Here is a 24191-nt window from a genome sequence, read left to right as displayed (position 1 = left end):
ATGGCACTACTAAAAGTCAAATTCAACCAGAAGAAAAGGGTAAAACTAGCTCAGGGACTATGGCTCATGAACTGGTTTTCAGTGTTTGCAGGAATCATTGTTTTTAGCATGGGATTGTTCCTCAAAATTGAGCTCCGGAAGCGAAGTGAAGTGATGGACAATTCTGAAAGCCATTTTGTGCCCAATTCTTTGATATTGATGGGTATATTATCTTGCGCCTTCAATGCTCTTGCTGGCAAAATTTGCTATGATTCTCTAGATCCAACTAAATTTGCAAAGTGGAAGCCTTTGCTGAAACCTTACCTGGTGTTATGTTTCTTTTTTAACTTCTTCATTTTTTTCATTGCTCTGATTTGCTTTCTCATGAGGGGCTCTCTGGAGACAACATTAGCATATGGGCTAAAGAATGGCATGAAGTTCTACAGGGATACTGATACCCCAGGAAGATGCTTCATGAAGAAGACAATTGACATGCTCCAAATTGAGTTCAGATGCTGTGGAAACAACGGTTTCAGAGACTGGTTTGAGATTCAGTGGATCAGCAACAGATACCTGGATTTTGGCTCCAAAGAAGTGAAAGAGTAAGTTGTTTAATGTGGTTTATTTTACATTATAGCATTATTTAATCCATCTCACATTTAAAAAATCTACATTGAAACAGAGATGGAAGTACAGAGTTGCTATACTACTTTTGGTTAGGATGGGTTTTCTCTCCATTTATACTTTAAATCAGGAGACCAATATTCCAAGGTCTCAAACAGATGACTATCTCCTGACAAGTTCACCCCACATTATAATACTCTGTAATACTCTGAGATATTATCCTCTTCTTATACAGTCTTAAATATTAAAAGGACCATATAAAAAACATCTTCACTTTTATTTGCCATTCAACAGGCTTTCCTTTTGTATATTTAGGCTTGGAAGAACTCACTTTTTATTTTTTTATCGATTGTTTATTTTTAAGCATTTTTATTGATTTTAAATTTTCACAGTTGCACAAAATAGTGGGTTTAATCATTTTTAAAAAGTTAAATTTTCACAGTTGCAGGAAATTATGCGGGGGTGCCAGACAATAATTATTTAATAACAGATGTTGATTCAAAAAGTTAAAGCTTTATAACCATTGGAACACAAATTGTCAACATCCCATGTCAAAATATACAAAATAAATATCCTTAAATCAAACTCTAACATGGTCTCAGGCAGCATTTCTTACTTTTCCTCTTTGTACATTTTGATTATTATAGATGGAAATATTTTTTCATCAGTGGGTGGGTGTATAGTGAAATCAATGTTTACTGACATTTTATTCCAAGCCTATGTATATTTCAGCTCTTCCACGTCATAAACCCAGGTGCACAGAGCATTTCCCTGCCTTCTCCAAAAATCGAGTACCTGAATAACAAAGTATTAAACTTTACCTGTCCTGAAGAGAATTTCCATTGAATAATACTGACTTACTGTTAAAAAGGACCCTGTCTTGCAGAACTGTTGGAATTGTTAGACTCTGGCATTGTATCACTACTTCATCTTTATGAAAGCAAGATGAAGTATATTATTTCCTTTACTATTAACTCTGTTTTTTAAAATCAAAACTTCAAGGTTGTTTATCCCTTCAGCATTTTAATTTTTACTTCCCTTAATGGGTTATTATACTCTCTCTACAATGTTGTGCTATTAACCTTTGTCGACTTTTGGAGTTCGGTACTTGTCCTTTAGTACAGTACTTGCAACTAGTCGGCTTTGTGTGTGGGTGCTTTAATATGTGAACAAATTGCCCCCACCCTCAGATTATATGAAATTAAAGGGAAAATACAAAGAATAAATCTACTGGATTCTTCATGAAATAGGTAACTGAATACAATGGTCAACATTATCTGTAATTCTTTTAAAATATAAAACCTATGAGTATCATGTTGTATTTGACAAAACAAAAGTGAGAATATCAGAGTGAAGGTACTCAGATTTTCTTGATGCACAGAAAATGAAGCCTATAAATCCTTATGACTGGAGGAGAGAATAAGATTAAATAATTCTTAGACTTTATACAGCTCTCTAAGTATTTAAACTGTTTTTGCAAACCTTAGGGAGTTTACCTTCACACCATTCCTACAAGGAAGGTGGATAAATAGGGGAAAATAATCCTTACTTACAGTTATGGAAACTGAAACAGAGAGGTTATGTGACTTGCCAAAGGACACCTGGTGAGTCATTGGCAGAGCCAGGAGTAGAATACAGTTGTCTGGGGTTCCCAGTGCTGCATTTTAATGGCTACAGCTCTGGTACAGGGGGCAAACCTTCAACTGGGGTAAATTCTCAAAGCTCCACTGAATTTTGGTAAAAGTTACATGAGATCACTCCAAGAATCTGAAATGAGGACACAGCAATCCTTTTATTAATTTACTTCAGACTTTGGTGATACTTCAGACTGAATGAAAACTAAAATCAACCAGCCCTTAATGTTGTTTGCTGTTTTTCTTTTATAAAATAAATATGTCCTTGAGATCTTGGTGAACGTATATGACACACTGCTGTTAAGTTCATGTTGACCTCATGTGGCTCCAGTATTTCATAGAAAACAGAACAGATTATTGACCAGAAACACCTTAATGGCTTGGAGATCACTGTATAGGAAGGTCTTAATCTCCAGATCAATTCAGGCACATAAATTCCACTCTTAAAAAAAAATGCAAACAAATTAACTTTTTGAATTAAAAAAAGATGTCAGTGTGAACACCCAGCAACCTCTTTGCCAAGTTAAATATTTAAGAACAGTGGCCTAGGGATTTTCATTAAAATGTAATTAATTTATAATGTTTTACTGATTCACAAAGAATGCCTTAAGCCAGAAAGTCTTTTTTAAAATAATTTATGTAACTTTAAATGACTGAAGTGATTTTTAAAAAAAAATATTCTCACATGCACCAAGCCAGATCCCTGAGTGATCGGTTGTTTGCTTGCTTGCTATTTTGGCTGCTTTATAAAATCTTGAAGACACACTCAACTATTATTCTGTAGCATTTTGAACTGTGACATTATAACAAATACACTTTTTATTTGTTGTTTAACCTGGGAGCACTTTGAGTTGCCGAAAATGTCCTTAGATATAAATAACTACTTGAAAGCATAATGAGATGTTCGCCCTGCTAGCATTATCTGAAGATTTGTGAGCTGTAACTTAATCCATCAACAACAGAAGGGCAAAGTACTGGGAGAAAACAGGATTATATTGTGTTTAAAAAGTAGGGTCTTGTAGACTTGCCCAACACTCAGGTGGGAAGTAAAATAATTTAAAAAAAGAATTCAGCTACCCATCAGGTTGAGTCTGTTGGCCCAATTCTGATCTTTAATTCAGAGGTGTGTATTGCAGAGAACTCAGTATAGTCACAGGATGTGTATCTAGGGTGAAATCCAGGCCTCACTGACGTCAACGGCAAATCTCCTATTGATTTCAGTGGAGCTAGGATTTCACACAGCGTCTGATTTTTCTTTTTAAACATGATTCATGGTCTACTGAAATGAATAGGATTCTGGGTGTTCGTTTCAATGGGAGTTAGAACAGAACCTAAACATGCTACATTCAGAACTGGATTCTGTTTGGTATTCAGAGACATTTAGGCTATGGTTTCAAAGCTTTGCACCTACAAACCCATTCATTTGTGCATGCTGCTACCCATTTGGCTGTCAGTTCACACACACACACGTTTTGCAGTCACCCTCATGGAGCACAGCTATGAAAATATAGCCCTCATTGGCTGTTATAGGTGATGGAGGAGGATATTTCAGGGTTTTAAAATTTCCCAAAAGGTTTTTACACACTTTGCATGTCAAAGTCTGTTTCACGTGGGCACCAAATGTTAAGGTGTTAGATCAGCAAATAACCCCAGCTTGAGTCCCAGCCCTCAAAGTATTTTTGCCCTTCTCAATTTTTGGTGGAAACGGGCACAGATATTTACAGTGATTGGGTGCTTTATAAATATCTAGCTGGACACACTGAGGCACAAATAATTAGATGAAATTATTTTATTGAGTGCTGAATTCAAAAATGGAGTACAACAGGTCAATAGCTCTTGCACAGACGTCAAACACTCTTGTGCATCTCATTGCTAAAGCACACTTATTTTAAATCCTGGGTAACTTTCACTTAAGTTAATTACTATACCCTACTATTGGCCATTGTCAAAGAAAAGATGATGGATTAGTGGTCTTGTTGGGTACGACTGCCCCAGTGACTGGGGTAGATCTTTATCCATGGCCATGGATGGCAGTAATCCTTTTCGATTGCCTCTCATGAATTTTACCTCTGTCTTTAACATTGTTTAATTTCCCATATTACTGGAGATGGAATGTTGCTATTTCAACAAACATGAGGCCTAGGTCTATGGAGAGGAAAAACAGGTTCAGGCTTTTCATGGTAAGTGTACATGAGTGTATATACGGAGGATGTAGGCAGCATCTTTAGAAAGTGCATGATCATAAAACTCTGGGGAAATTATTTTGCCTTTGGTTCCCCCTTTCTCATGTATTAAAATTCTCACTCAGCTGAATATTATCTATGTATTTACACTTTCTTCTGCCCTTTGCCTGTTCATAGTCGAATTAAAAGCAATGTGGATGGAAGGTACTTGGTTGACGGAGTCCCCTTCAGTTGCTGCAACCCCAGTTCCCCAAGACCCTGCATCCAGTACCAAGTCACTAACAACTCGGCTCACTACAGCTACGACTACCAAACCGAGGAGCTCAACCTGTGGAACCGCGGCTGCAGGGAGGCACTTCTGCTCTACTACAGCAGCATGATGAGCTCCATGGGTGGTGTTGTCCTCTGTGTCTGGCTTTTTGAGGTAACATGCTGACAGGGCAGTTTCTCCATCTATGTCTGTTTGATTAGAACAGTGATTGTAGCCACAGTGTTGTTATCCATTGAAAAATGTACTTCTCATTTAAAATAGCTATTTAAAATAAATAATCCACCAATCTATAGATGGCAAAACTAAAATAATAGCTAATGCTTGTTTTGTGGCCTACAATATTTTGTGCTGTGCATCAGAATTAGCCAGCCAACAGAGGAACAGGTTAATTTATACCACTCACCCCTCTTCCCAGAGCTGTACTGAGATATCACGGAAGATGCTAGCACACAAATAGTCAGAAAGAAAAAGGTACCAGATTTCATTTTTGTTTCAATACAAAATACAGTTTCAGGAGAAAATAATGAGAGAGAGAGAGTCACACACAACTGAGAGTCAAAAATATTAAACCCATAAGTCAAAAATGGCGAGTGTATTTTGGAGCAGAAAGTGAAAGTAACATTCAGTGAAGAGATCAAGCCATCCCCAACATTTGGATCTGGAGCCAGATTCAGAGTCCAAACACCACAAGGTTCAGTGGTGTTCAGGTCCAGGATTTTTGTTTAGGCCTCCTGACTGATTCTATCAAACTACTTGGGCACAAAGGATAGGTTAGTTGAATTGGCTAAATATAGAACAGGAATTCATTTCCATTCTGCTTCTAAAAATCATAGTGTGTATTGGTTAGGTATCTAAAAACAGCACATTGCAATTATTACTGGACACCATTCCCAGTAGTGGAGTTTTGTTTTTAAGCTACATTCTGTACAGTGTGAATTTGCATTTGGGTGAATGCCAGCTAACTGGCTATGGTATGGAAATAGCTGGAGTTAGTATGAGGGAGTGGGTATGGAGTCTGCCAGGATAGCAGGAGGGAGCCAGGTCAGCAGGGAAGGGTGCAGTTCAGGTTGGAAAATATGAGGAAGCGTACTTTGCAGTATACCTAAAATGGCTGCTGCCAGCAGGGAGCAGCCATTTTAAATATTTCATTCCGATGCGGAGTTACTTTAAGTTTAAATAAATACAAATCAAAGACTTATTACAGCCCTAATATAAAGTGGTGGTGTGCTGTCTGCATATATTTTATTTCCTCTCTAAAAGACTAAATTTGCTGGGTTTTGGAAAATACAGTTGAAACCTTCAATTTCCTTCCTACCTCTAAAAATTATTTGCATACCCAAAGGAAAAGCAGAACATGAAGCGTTTTTTGTTTTTTTTTAAACTAACAATCACCACCCATGGCTGATATTGCTGCTTCTTGTAAAAACATATAATTTGGGGGAAAATCAACCAGCATCTCTATGGAAAATCAAAACCAAGAGACATTTCCAAACGGGGGTGGAAATACGTTTCTTATTTATACTGATGTATATGAAAAAAGTCAGGGAATTACAGGATGGAGGAGCAGACCATATGGTAATGCTAATTAAATATAAATTAAATCATGAATCAGGCCCCCAAAAATATTGAAATTGACTGAAATCATTATTTGCTTTTTAGTTTCCAGGTCTTCAGGGTGCAGCCAGGTCACATTTTCAAGCTTTTCTATGTAGCAATAAGGGGTGGAATGTTTTTTCTTTCGTTTTTTAAATGAAAGGTGTGATTTTCATACAATCAGAGGATGCCAGGAACTGGGGCTCCTGAAAAACACCAAACAGCGTGAGACTCACAATACAACCATGGGCAATGGCAATACTGGGCTCTATTTATAGTTTTAAGATGGGACACCTCATATGTGGCTGGCCTGGTATTGTAGTGTCAGAGCAGGGGATCCAGATTTGGGTCTTGAGCTCCCTATGCTACCAAGAACAGGATGCTCTGGAAGAACTAAGTCCCTGTCAAACCAGATGAAGAATCACATTTATGATCATCCCCCTGCTTAGCAAAGGGAAGGCTATCATTACATGGCGTCCTTAAAAAAAGAAGTCAATCTAGGAAACAAGCAGTCAACAATTTATACAATAATATGCCAGTTCTTTCTTTAAAGTCATGTCAGTATTAAATAAGGAGAAAACTATTCTATACTGAGTAATAGTACTAAAGGGACACTGACCCCTTAGCTTAGGTGAGAATTCAGCCTACCTACAAACTGAAATCAGAGAGGGAATTATCCTTCAAATTCTAAATAAGAATAGTCATGCTGGGTCAGACCAATGGTCCATCTAGCCCAGTATCCTGTCTGACAGTAGCCCATGCCAGATGCTTCAGAGGAAATGAAAGGAACAGGGCAATTTTGGGTGAGCCATCCTCTGTCATCCAGTCCCAGCATCTGGCAGTCAGAGGATTCAGCATGGGGTAGCATCCCTGACCAACTTGGCTAATAACCATTGATGGACCTATCAGGGCCGGCTCCAAGTTTTTTGCTGCCCCAAGCAAAACATTTTCCCGTGCCCCCCTGCCCCGCCCCAACTCCGCTCCTTCCCCACCCCATTCCAACCCCTTCCCCAAATCCCCAGCCCCGCCTCCTCCCCCGGGCACGCAGCATTTCCCCTCCTACCTTGCCTGGGAGGGAGGGAGGGGGGAGAAGCGGAGCGGCGGCACGCTTGGGGAAGGAGGCAAAGGTGAGCTGGGAGGGAGCGGTTCCTCTGCCCCCCGGCCCTCCCTGCGCCCCCCACTGCCACAGCTCACCTCTGCTCAGGGCCGGCTCCCGGCTTTTTGCGCCCCAAGCGCAAAAAAAAAAAAAATGGAGCCGGAGTGCCGCTCCTTGGAAAGTGCCGCCCCAAGCACATGCTTGGAGCGCTGGTGCCTAGAGCTGGCCCTGGGACCTATCCTCCATGAATGTATCTAATTCTTTCTGAACCTTTGCAACATCCCACACCAATGAGTTCCACAGGTTGACTGGGTGTTGCGTGAAGTACTTTTTTCCATTTGTTTTTTTAAATGTGCAGCCTATTAACTTCATTGGGTGCCCCTAGTTCTTGTATTATGCAAAGGGGTAAATAACATTTCCCTACTCACTTTCTCCACACCACTCATGATTTTATAGACCTCTATCATATCCCCAGCCCTTAGGTGTCTCTCTTCTAAACTGAACAGTACCAATCTCTTTATTCTCCCCTCTTATGGAAGCTGTTCTATACCCCTAATCATTTTCATTGCCCTTCTCTGCACCTTTTCCAATTCTACTATATCTTTTTTGAAATGGGGCAACCAGAACTGCAAATAGTATTCAAGATGCGAGCATACCATGGATTTATATAGTGGAACTAGGATAGTTTTTGTCATATCTATCCCTTTTCTAAGGGTTCCTAATATTGTAAAGCTATTATGACTGCTGCTGCACATTGAGCAGATGTTTTCAGAGAATTAACCACAGTGACTCCAAGATCCTTTTTTTTTTTTTTTTTTTTTAGTTAATTTAGCTAATTTAGACCCCTCATTTTGTATGTGTAGTTGGGATTATGTTTTCCAATATGCATTACTTTGCACTTAACATTGAATTTCATCTGCCATTTTGTCACCCAGTTTAATAAGATCCCTTTGGAACTCTTCAGAGTCAGCTTTGTACTTAACTATCTTGAATAAGTTTCTATCATCAGCAAACCTTGCCATCTCACTGTTCACCCCCTTTTCCAGATCATTTATGAATGTCACACAGTATAGATGCCTGGGGGACTTTGCTATTTACCTCTCTTCACTGGGGAAGACGGACCATTTATTCCTATCCTTTATTTCCTCTCTTTTAACCAATTTCTGATCCATGAGAGGATCTTCCCTCTTATCCTGTGACTGTTTAGTTTGCTTAAGAGCTGTTGGGAAGGGACCTTGTCGAAGGCTTTTAGAAAGTGCAAGTACACTATATCAACTGGATCACCACTGTCCACATGTTTGTTGACACCCTCAAAGAATTCTAATAGATTGGTGAGGCATGACTTCCCTTTACAAAAGCCATTTCTTTCATTTTATTTTTATCTACGCCAAGGTGGCTGAGAAGCCAAATAAAAACTCCATCATCACTTCCCTATTTTGCTTTGTACCTGGAAACAGTGAGAGTTCAAACTAGCTGCACTGCAACAGCACCTAACTAGTCAGCACCATGCCAGGTTTTCAGAGCTGTATGCATTCCCTCCGACTGTATCAGTGATACTGGTACTCGGAGAGAGGAATAAAGAGCAAAGCAGCATTGACTCCATCTGTCTTTAGAACCATTAGCAAGTACTGTAAATACCATTTGATTTCAAGCTTCTATGGGAAACATTAGAAGCAAAGAGTGAATAAATTGTTAAGTATTAAAGCTCCTTTGTTTGTTTATAAAAACATGTGACATGCCATATCCTCCGGGAACATTTAGACTCTCTACATAACTGACAATCTTGAATGTAACAAAAAAAAGTTCAAACCACCTTCTGGCTAATCTGCTTCAGGATAAATCCCAGGTAAACAGATGGGCTTTACCTCTGTGGAAGCAAAATTTAAAGCAGCCTCGAAAAGGTCAACTAATGCAAACTCTGGTGGCCTTTCCTACCTGTTTTAACCAGTACACAAAGCAATTTCCAGACCTAAGGACTGTCCAGGGAATGCAAACTAAAGATTACCAGCAGAGATGGCTCAACTGATATCTAAGACTCTCAGAAAACAGATATACATGGATCTCAGCTGTCACAATGGCTCAGAGTGAGAGATGGCTTCTTAGGTAGGCCTCATGAGTGGTATAAGAGTAAACCCAACACTTAGAATTGGACCCTGAAGCAAGTAGGAGGCAAATGGAGCCTTTGAAGCACGCAGGATATGCTCTGGATGACTCAGCCTGAAAAGCAAACATGCAGATGCATTCAACACTTGATGAAGCCTCCGAGTGACTTTCAAAAGGTAGCCATGTATGCAGCATGTTCCAGAAGTCTAACAGGTAGGTAACACAGGCATGGATCATTGAAGTGACATCTATGGCAGTGAAAGGAGGTCTGTTATCCCAATACAATTGGTAAAAGAGCTAGGAGTAAGCCAGAGGTCTAAAATAACTTCATTGACTAAAGTTGAGCTCAGTCCTCCAATAGAACAAGCAGTCACCATTAGCCCATCATGCAGGGCCGGCTCCAGGCACCAGCCGAGCAACCTGGTTCTTGGGGCGGCAGCTTGTAGGAGGCGGCATTCCGCCCAATCCTAGGGCGGCACGGCCGCTTTTTTTGTTGTTGTTCCGCTCCGGCCGCCCTGTAGGGGGCGGCGGCGCGGAGGACGGGAGCGCCCTGCAGCAAGCCCGGCAGGGCAGCCTGCGTCCTTCCCTCCTAGCTGAGCGGAGCGGCGCGGAGCCCTCCTGGCAGGCGGCACGCGTGGAAGGGCCACGTGGCAGCGCCCTACTGAAGCCGTGGCCGCCCCCTTTCTTTCTCTCTCCCCCTCCCCCCGCTTCCTTCCCCTCCCCACATCTGCAGCGCAGGGAGTCCCCCTGCACCCTGGCTCCGGCTGCGCCGTAGGTTTTTTTTCTTTTTTTTTTTTTTTTGCTTGGGGCGGCCAAAAAGCCAGAGCCGGCCCTGCCATCATGAGAGCCACGTGACACTTCCCCTGCCCACCAGCGTGATACCTATCTCATTTGAAGTGATCCTCAGTCAGCTGAGTATGCCTTCTCGCTCAGTCAACCACTGTGAGAAAGAAGAGACCCCGCACAGTTGGAATTAAAGAAGATTTAAAGCTGAATGTTGTCATTATACTCAGAGGGGTAGCCCTGTTAGTCTGAATCTGTAAAAAGTAACAGAGGGTCCTGTGGCACCTTTAAGACTAACAGAAGTATTGGGAGCATAAGCTTTCGTGGGTAAGAACCTCACTTCTTCAGATGCATCTTACCTACGAAAGCTTATGCTCCCAATACTTCTGTTAGTCTTAAAGGTGCCACAGGACCCTCTGTTGTCATTATACTGATGGCATTGCAGCCAAGACCATCCCCACCTCCTCACCGAGCAATCTCACATATATGTTGACCAGATGAAAGAGTCAGTGATTAAACAACTCAGAACTTTAAAAAAGGAAACAAGAAAACCAGTCAAGGGATGGCTTTAGGCATAAGATCCTGCAGCAAGTTAACAATGCTTCGCTATCCATGACATCAAAGGTGCTAATTAAACTAATATTTATCACAAATGTTTGCTGATCTCCTCTTGGCAATGGACAATCAATGAAACCAATGAAGCTTTCAGACCACAACAATCACTACTTCTCTGATGGACTGTAATAAGCCAAGGATCTACAGCTGAAATGTATACCAGTGAGGCACCAAAATGGGTATTTTTGAAGTTGAGACTCTACTCCAGTTACTTTGATTTTGCTGATGACATGAACATTTCATTGGCATGGAGATATGAAGGTTGGTTTCTTGTAACTGGAGTACGTTGAGAGGGCTCTGCATAATCACATTTATGGGCACTGTGTCACCTTGTGGTAGAACCTTACTCTTGCTGACTCTGCTAGAAGGGTCTCGCATCTCCTTCCCCTCCCCTCTGCATCACCAACATTCTGAGGCTACATAGGGTGTGGAGCACACTTGCCACTTTCCACCACAAAGCCAGAGACACCAAACAACAAAGACTCTGACAGAGAGAGGAAGGGTGAGAGAAGTGTGAATATGCAGAGCAATCTTGATGAACTCCAGTTACAAATAAGTAACTTTAATTTCTTCCAGTGGCTCTGCCTAGTTCCACTTATGGGACAGACTGATAAGCAGTACTTGAACCTAACCTGGAGGTGGGAACAGGATCCTAATTCAATAGACTGAAGCACTGCCTTGCCAAATCCAGCATCCACCCTAGAGGCCATGTCCAAAGCATAGTGTTGAGTGAAAGTGTGCACCGAAGTCCCGCTTGCAGCTCTGCAAATTTCAGCAACTGGCACCTGCCAAAGAGAAGTGAAGGAAGTAGCTACAGCGCTAGTGGAATGCAGTGGAATCGAAGTAGATACAGGAACTTTTGCTAGTAACAGGCAGTAACACATGACCTGTGGAGGAACTGTGTAACCCATGTGGTGTTTAGCATAAGACAAACAATCTAGACGATTTACAAAAACTTGTAGTTCTATCCTAGGGCCCTTCTGGCATCCAAGGTGTGTAGGACAGATTCCTCCTATTGGAATGCAGTTTAAGAAAAAAATGGCAAATTAATTGTCTGATGTTGAAATCAGACACCACCTCAGGAAAGCACCTAGGATCAGGTCTGAGAACTACCTGGGCCTTAGGAAAAGAAGTGAAAGGTGGATCAACCATTAGGACATTCAATTCACTCCCTCTCAGGTGATGTGGAGAGACCAAATGAGAGCACGCTGTAGTGAAAATGGCATTCAACCAGCACAAATCAAAGGTACTTGCTTTGAGTGTGATAATTGTGATGAATCGATATATGAAAATATGCATCCTTTAAATCAAGAGTTGAAAACCAATCCATGACTGCAGGGCCGACTCTAGGTTTTTTGCCGCCCCATACAAAAATAATTTTGGCCCACCCCCCCCCACCCCTGGGCTCTCCCACCCGCACCCCCTGCCACCCCAGCCCTGGGCTCTCTCCCCCACCCCACTCTCCCCCCCTGCCACCCCAGCCCTGGGCTCTCTCCCCCACCCCACTCTCCCCCCCTGCCGCCCCAGCCCTGGGCTCCCCCCCCACCAGTGCTGACCACCCGCTCCCCCCTCGCCTCCAGCCGATCCGGCGCTGGCAGGGTCGGGGTAAGCAGCTGGGCTCCCAGGCCGCGTCTCAGCCCAGGGTCCCTCCAGCCAGGGCTCCCGCCTCCAGAACCCGAGAGGGCAGAGCCGGGGGACCGCCCCGGCGGGGGGCTGAGGAGCTAGGGCAGGGTAGCCCCAGAGGGGGCGGAGTCCCGGAGAGCAGGACGCGGTCCCCGCACGGCAGCGCCCCATCCTCTATGGCCCCGCTGCTGCTTCTGGCCGCCCTGCCACAGTCCCTGGGTGGCTCGGGCCGCTTCGCCCAGCCCTGGCTGCGGCGCTGGGGGGGCGGCCGCCCTGCAGCATCTGCAGGCAGCTCCGTGTGCCCTGAGGGGCGGCCCCCAGCCCGAGTGTCCCCCGCTAGGAACCTGCCCGGCCCAGCCACAAGGTGCGGGCACTGCTCCCCTGCGGCGCAAACCGCAGCGGCTCCAGGGCGACGCGCTGCTGCTACCAGGGCCGGCTCTAGGCTTTTGCCGCCCGTAGTAAAAAAAAAAAAAAAAGACGGCCAGAATGCCGCCCATGAAAATGTGCCGCCCCAAGCATGTGCTTGGTTTGCTGGTGCCTAGAGCTGGCCCTGCATGACTGACAGCAAAGGTACTATGGAACCAAAACTTCTGAATGTACTTATTCAGGTCCCTTGGGTCTAGAGAGATTTTGTCTGATACATCATTTCTCTGCACCAGAAAGTAACAGCAGTAAAAGCCCTGACCCCTCCGGCATTTGGGAACCTCCTCAACTGTTCCTATCCATAGCAACTTTTCTTCTTCTGCAAGAAGAATAGTCCCATGAGAGGGGTCCCTGAAGAGGGAAGGGTAGGGTGAATTGGGGAGAGGCAGTTTTTCAAACTGTATGGCTACAGTCTCTAGTACCCATAAATCCTATGTAACTTGCCTTGATGCATTGATAATGCAGGCTAGTCTGTCTCCAGAGAAAGGGGTTGTTTGGTCCTGATTTGCTGCTTCTTGACTCCTGATCATCTTATCAAAAATGTTGCTTGTTGTTCCCCCACAAAGACACTAATGAGGAAGCACGTGGTTTAGATTTAAACTATGGCTTCAAAGGCCTTTTTCTATGTTGATTCTGGAAGGCAGAAGGCTGCTGGTATTGTTGACATCTCTGATTGGATGAAAAGTAAGACGAAGATTGGGGAGTACTGTCTCTAGTACCAGAAAGGAGTAGAAGGCCTCCTCCTAACAGAGGGAATCTACTTAGAAACTGGGCCGTCTAATCTCATGTCCTTTAGTTTTTCCAGCATGTGTTTTGTCTTTTCATCACTGAAAAGATCCTCCCTTTTCAAAGGAGAGTTCCTCCGGCTTACGCTTAGTATCTAGAGTTAGGGAGGATGAAAAAAGCCAAGCATGCCTCCTCATGGTCACAGCAGACACCAATGCCCTGGCAACAGAGTCTGAAGCATCAAAAAAGGCCCCCAGGGAATGCTTGGCTACATTTTGGCCCTACATTAAAATGACATTTGCCAACCATCTTCTGTTGTCAGGTAAGTCTTGTAAAAACAATGTTATCTTCCGCCATCAATGGAATTGGTAGCAAGCCATGACCACCTGAGAATTCACTGTCGTAATACCAAAGGACAATGACAAGAACACCTTTCACCCCAACCGATCAATCTTTTCTCTTCCTTGCCAGCTGGGGTGGAGCATGGTTGTCTAGATTTTTCCTGTTTCTGGCAGCAGCCACCACCAGTGAATTAGGGTGCATATGAAAGCAAGAAAACCCTTCAGAAAATATCTGATACAACTTGTGAGCTTTCTTAGAAACATTTTGACAAGGAGCAGGCATGGTGCGCACAGATTTAGCCAGCTGTAGCAAACCATCCAAAATTGGTAGGAATATTCTGTATTTAAGTAGCACCAAGGATATCAAATACCAGGTGAGAATTTCTTCCACGTTCATTCTTCCCCTGTTTTCCTCCTGGTAAGGATCCTGCTCTGGATCAGAGATAAAATGCACTGGGGATAACAATGGATCCAGACGTATGTATGGAGATCCAACTCTGTGGGGACAGGCAAATGACACCTTCTGGCCTCTTCTTCGTAACAGGAGATGAGGAAGAAGACCTTGGAACCGGGGAAACATGCCTCCTTTTAGAATCGTTGCATTTCACACTTGGATCTGATGCATGAACCAGAGCCAAAGGGTGAACATGGGCTGCCACAGTGGCAGAGCTTTACAGAACCGAGCCTGAGGCCAGAACCAGCCCAGGAACTGGAGCAGGAATAGTCAGCAGGTCTGAAGATTTGGACGACATTGGATCTGACATGATACACAAATCCATCTCCTTTGCTACCGAAGCTGGATGTGGAACCATGACTGCTTTGTCAGAATTGGAAGGCTCTGATAACTCTGATTCAGGGGAGCTGGCACTGCCAGCAGTGGCTGCTTTGTCCCTATGTCTCCTTTTCTTTGGAACCATAACAGCCAGAACCGAAGGTGCTGACAGCCTTGGTTCTGACACACCATTCAAATCACTCATCCTGGATCCCGAAGTGGAAGTAGGAACTGACCCTGGTCTCACGGCCACAGGGATTCTGTCACGATCGAATAGTTGTGAGGCATGGCTCTGGTGAAGGTGGTCAAACCATCTCTCAACCTCCGTTCCAGAGCTGGGGCAATCAAACCAATCACGTGGCCCTTGATTCAGACATGTTAGCCTCAGGGGCATAACTGAGGGAATTGCAGGAATCAAATCTGGCCCAAACAGGGGTTGCAGCTACTTGGAACCCTTCAGTCACTTGGGGCCACTGGAAGCCCCAGGAGCTGAGACTGGCCTCTTAGACCCTGGATCTGAGGACTGATCAGATCCAGAGGATCTAGAGTCAAGAGCTTTCTTGAGGAGGAGGAGGAGGAGCTGCAAACAAATCTTCCTACCCATGCAGGCTCTGGGAGTAAAGGTCCGACAAACCGAACATCCAGAAGGTGAGTATCCTTCTCCCAGGCACTTGAGGCACTGCATGTGGTCATCCGATGCCAGGAAGACACTGGGCAGGAAAGGCAATGCTTGAATCCTGGCTTTTTCTGTTTCTTCGACTCAACCATTACCCAGAACTGGGAAGAGACACTAACTACACTAACAAAGCTATCACTAACTAGCTAGAAGAGAAAGGCTCCAGCTCTCAAGAGACTGGAAAGATTCACATCTGTTCAGGCACACAGTTGGAAGGAACTGAGGTGGTAAGGGTGCTCCGCTCCCTATACAGCATCTCCCTCAGAGCACTAGTGACGCTGAAGAGAGGAGGGGGGAGTGCAAGAGTGTTCTAGCTAATGTTGTTAAAAGAAGGCTCTACCACAAGGCACCACATGGTGAGACAGAGCCCATAAGTGGGAATATGCAGAGACACTTGAAGAACTAACCATTCTTTTCAGCACCTTGATATAATATTAATGGGTGCTATACAAAAGCTCCTGTATGGTAGATAATTTACCAAATAGTTCAGTTTAACAAGAGATGGACCATTGATCTGTGCTATCATACAGGACATACAAGTTCACTTCTCAACCATTAACCTCCGGCTCCCGAGACAGTTGAGGCTGGAACTGTGGTGGAAAAGGTGGGCTCAGCCACTGGAGAAGATGTGAATTGCCTGCAGCGTTTATAGGGTGGAATTGAAGGGTAACCAAAAGTAGTCTTATTTAACTAGGGATCTGGATCTGAACTTTGCAACTGATCCTAAAGGGCTGAACCAAATCACAGATCTGCATCACTCCCATCAAGTAAATTTGGATTGAAGTGTTGCAACTTGCCCCTATCTCTAGTTAAAGTGTCTCTTAATGTATACTAATATTTACACATCAATGACTCCTTTCATCATAAAATCTCAAAGTACTTTACCAATATCAATTAAGTTAGTGCTGTGCTGTAGACAGAGAGCAATCCCTTCAATGAAATATGGCCATTAGGATTTAATGTGTTAACAGCCTACAGTAACACAACACAACTGTTTAGGATAAGCAGTGATGAAGAATACTGTACAGGGTTGAAATGGCAGGGGAATTTCAGAAGACAATGCAGTTACTGCGGTTGGAATTTCGGCAGGATAATGGGGCTAACACTCTACTCTTATCAAACAATACCATGAGATTTTTTAATAAGTGGACTAGACCTTGTTTCTGAATTAACCCTATTGCGCGCTCTTCCGCTTTTTAGCCCACCCGCTCTTCTATTATGCCACATAAAATTGGCTCTTCTAAAGGCAGTGCTTCCTTCCTCTTAGTAGTGTCTCTCAGACAGCTCAGTCTTCTCCCTAAATACAGCACAGCAGGAAGCTGAGCAGTTCAGAACAGCCTTAGGAGACAGAAGAACTCTTAACAACAAAAGGTTCCCATAAGCCATCGTATTATCTGAAGTCAGAGTTGAGGTCTAATGGGTTCCTCCGTGGGTGTCAGTGGTGTTAACCCACCCTAATACCATAGAAAATAGATGATGCAGGCTTCTAGAACTGGTAAATGTTTTACCCAGATTTTTTTTTCAGATTTAAATAGTGACAAATACACTGGTGTTGCTTCTTGTGTTGCCTTTATCTTTTTAAATATAAAAAGAAAATAGAACTACAAATGAAGTAACTGATGGTCCACACACTAAACGCACTAGGGTCCTGGACGTCATGACTAGTTTTTTGTTCAGGACGATCTCCTTGATCATATATTAATATATTTGCCAAAGATATTAAGATCAGTGTGAAAATGAGTATTTATGTTTAGTTAAAATAGACTGAAGGAATTAAAGCTGATGTTGCTCATAAAAGTTTTATTAAGGTCTACTGCAGAGACATAGGACTTGCCATTCAATTGCCTTTGGAAAGGCTATACTCCACAGATCAGCAGTCTGAGGAGATGGAGTCACTTTTACAAGCTGAGTTCTGACACACACAAAACCACCATTGGGCAGCAGCCTGACATGTTGTAATACCCGCTTCATGACTTTGTGGGTATTCCCTTAGCAAGATTCCATGTCACCACCATCCGTGAGCCAAATATCAGAAACCATGGATGAGAGGACATCATCTTGTGGTTATTTTGTGGTTCCTCCCTCATTCCAGGCAATACAATTTCTCCTTTCTACTGCCTCATTCCCTCACCTTGCTCCTTGGGGTCTTTACTCTTCCTCCCACTCCTTGCTACACCATCCTGCCTCCCGCTTCTGACCCTTTGGGGTGAGGGAATCTCTCCACTTTCTTCTTCCTCCTAGCTACTCAAAAGAAGGGAGAGTTCAGGCAACTCATTTAATCTTGGGGGAGTCACATACCACTGCTCTGGGTTACACAGCCTTTTCGAGCTTGTCAGAGAGCATTCCTGTGCTTGGCACTGCACTGGCATCAGCTGAGATGCAGGTAGAGAAAATGGAGTGCTGCTCAGACCTGCAGAGCCTCATATGCCACCAGCAGGGCTCAGGAGTCAACTCACAGGTTAAGTATTACTTCTGTGGTGCTAGAGGGGGAAGCTATTCAGCTGTGTGCGTGTGTAGAAGGGGTTTACTGCATTTCACTGCTCTTTTCCAATGCATCTCACGCAGGTGTCTGTGATGGTTGGTTTGCGTCTTTTGCAAACCGCTCTGGAAAGCATCGCAAATCCTGAGGATCCTGAATGTGAAAGCGAGGGGTGGCTCCTGGAGCAGAGCCTGACAGACACTTTCAAATCTGCATTAGAAAGTTTGAAAAAGATTGGTAAGTTCAATCAGGTGGATGCAGGTGCTGAAGGGGCTGAAGGCGAAGAAGGTGGAAAGACTCCAGCCATCACAACAGTCAGTTGAGCTTCTCGACTGAGGTGGACTTTATCAAAGAAAAATGAAAAAAACTGAGAATTGTGAATACGTACTTTAGAAAAATGTATAAACCATCACAAGTATACATTTCTACATACTTTTTTATATGTGGGGTATGCTATATAGTGCACTTTGGGATAATATATTTACCTATGTTCATAGTGAATGTAATGGTCTCCATAACTTCTATGGGAAATGACCAGAATTAGGGCTTTAAGGCTCCATGCTCACTTGTTCGGGACAGTTGTGTCTACACCTATCTGCATGACAGTTAGACAGACTTAAAAAAAAAAAATTTTTTTTTTTTTTTAAATTGGCTGGCATCACTTTGTGATCCTTTCCTTTTTTTTTTTTTTTTTTTGGTAATGTAAAAAGGGAATTTGAAAAATTAATTGTTTTTTACTCAAGTTTACACATTTATTTGAGCAACATAATTTAATGTTTAAAGTTAAAAGGCAAACAGGTTGGTATTTTGTGGAGTAAAATCTTAAAAAATAAACCTGAAGGAAAGTTTTTCAGAAATGTATATAACTTTTAGATTACCTGGTATTATCACAAATCTCTCATACAATATGATGTTTGTTAACATGCTAAGAGATGGTATTTTCTTTCATGTTCACCGCAAGATGAACAGAATAAAAGACAAAATTGTACTGAGAATTTATGCACTGTGTAAAAATGGTAATTAAATAGAACAGTGCAACTAACGTGACAATAACTAAGATAAGGCTTATGCTTAATGTTTCTCAGATATTTTCAGCCATATATCCTGAAGGAGTATGGTAGATATTATACTGAATTTTATATTTAAAGTAATTTAAACTATATTTAAATTAATGGGTGAAATCAAGCAATTATATGCCAGTTATGGTTATTCTGTACATATGTTTAAAAATATGAACTCTAAGCTCTTTCTCCAAAGAATTCCTGGCAACCAACTCATAACAAAAAATGGCACCTTGGAAATTAACACTTAAAGCATTAGAGAAGCTTTCCAAAATATTTACAAATCCATTCCATTTGTCCATAAGTAGAAAAATGCATTAAACCTATCCTTAGACCGCTGGAAAAAATGAGACTAATCCAATCTCAAAGAAGATTAGTCTGCCAGATTATGGTCCTTTGATTTCCTTTACCATTTACCACACCATAAAAGGTGCTAAAAGGAGAAAAATTAGGGTGTCATTCTATTAATTCTTTGTCAGAGACTTACTTCTAGGTGCACTTGGAACACATTTTATATCACTCAAAATATGGTGCTAGCCAGAGAAACATCAAGGCTCTAAGAAGTTGGAATAAAACATAGAATGAATTTGCTGTGTACAGGCTCTTGCAAAGGGATATCTGGGGTATTTGTTTGCACAAACTGTAGAGTGCAAAACCTAGCCTAGCTCACATTGTTGGTTGTATAGGTACAGTTCTAAAGAATTAAACATCAGCAATGGTCAGGCACTGAACTTTTTAAACTTCTCTCTGCAAAAGTTTTACTCTGGTCTAATTGAGGGTATTTTCTCTCAACCGCATTTCACCAATCTAGTTGATTGCTTTGTCTACAGCTGCCTAATCAGCGTACAGCTAAATAGCTATATTTTCTAATGAATTGTATGTTTCTTAAATGGTTCTCCCCAGCGGTATTCCAGAGACACAGCTACTGTAACTTTTATTTTAACTAGTGGACAGCTCCTCTTTTGATGGATGGAATCAGTTAACGTACCAGTTATGGATGTTCTGTATGTCAAGCCATATTCTACATTTCGGTGTCCAGGACATTACAGGTCATTTGCATGTGGGTGTTTTTTCTTATTGTACCTTTCCACTTCCTCAAGGTAGATATAAAGCAATTGTGAGAAAAATCAAACTAGCTTTTTACACCACAAAACAGAAATAGCATGAGGGCATCAACAGATAAGTCCATGCTAAACTCCACTTGCTACCATTCGTGCTTTGCTGAGGAAAATTGTGCATAGCACAAAAGTTAAACTGCCTTCTTCTCAGTTAGAAATCCACATGACCTGGTGCTCATCTCAGCTGGTCCATGGCAAATGACAAGCTGTTGATTGGTGTTTCTTATGTCCAGATCTGTCAGTAAGAAAGCTTTGCAAAAGATGACCCAGATGAAGAATTTCATGACAAGGATTCTGACCTCTCCCTTTGTGAGGGTTCTTTGTGCTCTCTCATATCCGTTTCTGCTTCTACCATGAGCATCACAAAGCTGATCCCAAGAGCAGTAGCCTCATTGTGTTAGATGGACAGACAGATTGTAGGAGACAGATCTGTGTCAGGACACAGAGAGGGTAGGCTTTATTGGTTACTGAAAATGGGCTCAAATAAAATCAAATACTAAATATGCTAACATTGAATAAGAAAGTTTCCCACTTAAGGAAGGTCTCTAATATCTTACGATTATTATTGGATTGTATGATGACTGATTTGTATTATATAACCTGTAATATATTTATTTGTCCAATCTCAGTCAGAAACCAGAGAATCTGTGATATTGTAAATGCTGGTCTATAGATCTATATATATGCTGCTTGCAAATGTAAATTTACATATTAAAATATATTGCAAGAAAAACACTTGTTAAACGAAAATGTTAAAGACATACAGTTGAATACAGTTTTTCCTTAATTTGCATGATAGCTGATCTTTTGGGGTCTAAATTAAGGTCTTCAGTTTGTATATAAATGCCCTATTTTGTAGGTTTTCATAATTGGAAACCTTCCTTCCTGTGAACAATACTTTGAGAAAAACCATATGCTCCACATCTTGAGCTTCTGGCTAGGTTAAGGAAGTGCAGACACACTCCCAACTCTCCTAGTTCTTATTGGTAACACAATGCACTGGACTCATTTAGGGCCTCTTCTTGAGTTCCTTGTGCACCTAAGACTCCACTGACATCACTGGGAGTTTTGTGTATGCAAGATTGAATGATTAATGAGAATTCAAAAAAAGGAGTTAAGGTCAAGACTTTCAAGCATAAAATCCCCAAGTTAGGCTCTTTAGTCTATATTCAGGCACCTAAGTAAATGGCCTAACTTTAAAAAGTCCTGGCACCCAGCAGCTCCCAATGACCTCAAGAACAATATAATTTCCCAGGGCCTGATTTTCAGAAGTGATGAAAAGCACAACTTCAGCTGAAGTCAGTGGGAGCTGCAGGTGCTCAGGGTCTCTGAAAATCAATTCAAGTGGTTTTACAATTCAACTTAACTTTTTTAAAAAAAAATCTGACCCAGAGAGCCATTGCATTAAAAAACACCCCACTTTATTATTATTTTAAATTAAAGTTTAAGGATAAAGATTTCAAACCTGAGTGACTGAAGTTAGGTCTGATTTCCAAAAGGTGTTGAAGCACCTACAGTTCACATTGACTTCAGTAGGAGGTGGGCATGCCCAAAACGAATACAAATCAGATCACTTCACTTTAAGGCAGTAGTTCTCAGACTTTTGTACTGGTGACCCCTTTCACATAGCAAGCCTCTGAGTGTGACCCTGCTTATACATTAAAAACACTTTTTTATATATTTAACACCATTATAAATGCTGGATGCAAAGCGGGGGAGGGGAGGCTGACAGCTCGCGACCCCCCCATGTAAATAGCCTGGCAACCCCCTAAGGGGTCCCGACCCACAGTTTGAGAACCCTTGTTTTAAGGTACCTTCATGAAGCCTAACTTCAGGCATCCAGGTTTGAAAACTGGCTTAAGGTTTTAAATTTTAAACGCTTAAGTAACAGCCATTTACTGTTAAAACATTATTCACCCAGCAAAGGAGGCTATTTTATCAATTACATTTATTTAACCAGACATGGAACATTTATTTGATAAAGCGTGCGAGTGAGGGAAACATAAACCGCTTCCTCAGAGCAAATAATTCCCAAGTAACCTTAATACAATTTATAAGATTAGCCTTCATGCATTACACTACCCTGGACACCTGATAATACTGAACAAATAGTCCCTTCTCTGTGTGCGTGCAGCTTAGCAAGTAGCATAGGAAGGCTATATTAGGCTCCCCAGAATAACTGCAATTGTTAAAGACAATTTACAAGGATGGAGTAAAGAAAAAAGGCATTCCAACAACACTCTACTGAATTTTTACTAGATTTTTTTTTAAATCATTGCCCTTAACTGAGTCAATGTAAAATGAGGACAGATCACATGCTTACTTAAAAAAATAAAGAGCATTAGGGATTAGTTAATTAAGAGATAAGGCTAGAGGAAGAGAAGAGTCATGTGATAATGGTCCCCTACTGGGAGATGAATGCCTAGATAAAGTTATTTCTGGTAAATAAACAGTGAGGAAATGCAGAGCTCTTTCTTTTCAGTTAAATCTGAATTAGTCATACTTGTAGCAATCTTTTACAAGTACTTTACAAACATTAACAAATTAGGACTCAAAATGTACTCGAGGTAGGTATGCTCACAAACATAGATATAGAACCCAGCTTTGTGCGCTCACAATCCTGTACTTAAACCACCAGACATGGCTCCCCAAAGTAGTCATAATCAATTTGTCTTATGGATGTTAGCCCACTAGAACGTCAGTGTACCATTAGTAAATAACTATTCTGACTGGTGCTGCAGAAAAATCAGACTTCCAGAAAAGGCCAGCAATAGAATGAAATGCACTATGAAAAGTCGGCACAAAAGTAGATCATCTAATTAAAGCTTTGCACTCCCTCATGAGGCTATTGAATCTCAACAGAGAGAGAGAGAGAGAGAGAGAGAGAGAGAGAGTGTGTATGTCAGACTGTCCCCTCCCAAAACAGAATCAGTGACCACCAACTAGAAACAGAAATCAGGAGACACCAGGCACACCTGAAACTCACTAAGAACAACTTTAACCAGCAGGATATAGGAAAGAATGTGACCAACATACCACATTTTGCTTCAGGGGGATAGAAAATGTCAACTATGAGAGACATACTTCCCCAAATTGACTGTCATGTTAAGATCTCCCATTAAAAAGCAGAGAAGAAAAATGAAGCATAATTCTAGAAGAGATCACAGAAACAGCTTCAGAATGCAACAACCTGCCAATGAAATAGAAGTGAATAATCATGTTAAATAAACCATTATTTCTGTCAAGCATATCCTAGATAAAGGTGTGTTAAACTCCCTGCACAAACACAGGATCTAGCCCACTTGATATATATATATCTAGCCCCAAGACACCTTCATATTCTGCAGAATGCAAAACTTCCATTTAAAAAAAGAACTGAGCCCCTCTAGTTGCAAAAGTAGCCTTTTGTACAGAAACTAATGTAGCTCGGTAGACAAAAAACAGTTCCAAGAGGAGTGAAATGTCCCATTTATCCTAGTGGCACATTAAATTATCATTAGTCTCAGACTTAACAGCCAAAGATTATAAAAAATGTAGATGAACCATCTTGCATGCAAAATGTGAGTGCAGCTACACGCCTAATTTGCTTTGCAATTACTCTACAATTGTCCAAATAAACCAAGGACAGAGATAGTACTGGTGCTACAAATTCCCTGCATAATTTTTTTCCCTTTTCCGTGAAGTTATGACACTATTGGTTTAATTTTGGATTGCTTAGTATTGATTTATATGGTCATCAGAAAATTAAATGTAACAAAAAGAGACCTTAAAATTTCACTCACTTCTCCATAGGTCTGAACTTCTCATTTTAGTTAAGAAAAAATACTTGAAGTTATTCACACACACAAAAAAGAACAGGAGTACTTGTGGCACCTTAGAGACTAACAAATTTATTAGAGCAGAAGCTTTCGTGGGCTACAACCCACTTCTTCGGCTGCCGAAGAAGTGGGTTGTAGCCCACGAAAGCTTCTGCTCTAATAAATTAGTTAGTCTCTAAGGTGCCACAAGTACTCCTGTTCTTTTTGCGGATACAGACTAACACGGCTGCTACTCTGAAACAAAAAAGATTAAATTTGTTATAACATTTGTAC

General features: G+C 41.8%; 1 protein-coding gene across 1 annotated transcript; it reads left to right on the top strand.

Annotated features, from left to right (window-relative positions):
- Positions 1 to 18244, top strand: PRPH2 (peripherin 2). The gene is made up of 3 exons (XM_065401993.1): positions 1 to 581; positions 4598 to 4844; positions 18008 to 18244. The coding sequence occupies exons 1-3, from the start codon at positions 1 to 3 to the stop codon at positions 18242 to 18244; spliced, it is 1065 nt and encodes a 354-aa protein (XP_065258065.1).
- The last annotated feature ends 5947 nt before the right edge of the window (positions 18245 to 24191 follow it).

This window comes from Emys orbicularis, chromosome 3 (genome assembly GCF_028017835.1).
Source record: "Emys orbicularis isolate rEmyOrb1 chromosome 3, rEmyOrb1.hap1, whole genome shotgun sequence".
Lineage (NCBI taxonomy): Eukaryota > Metazoa > Chordata > Testudines > Emydidae > Emys > Emys orbicularis.
Note: the sequence above shows the minus strand (reverse complement) of the source record. Positions and strands in the feature narration are given on the sequence as shown.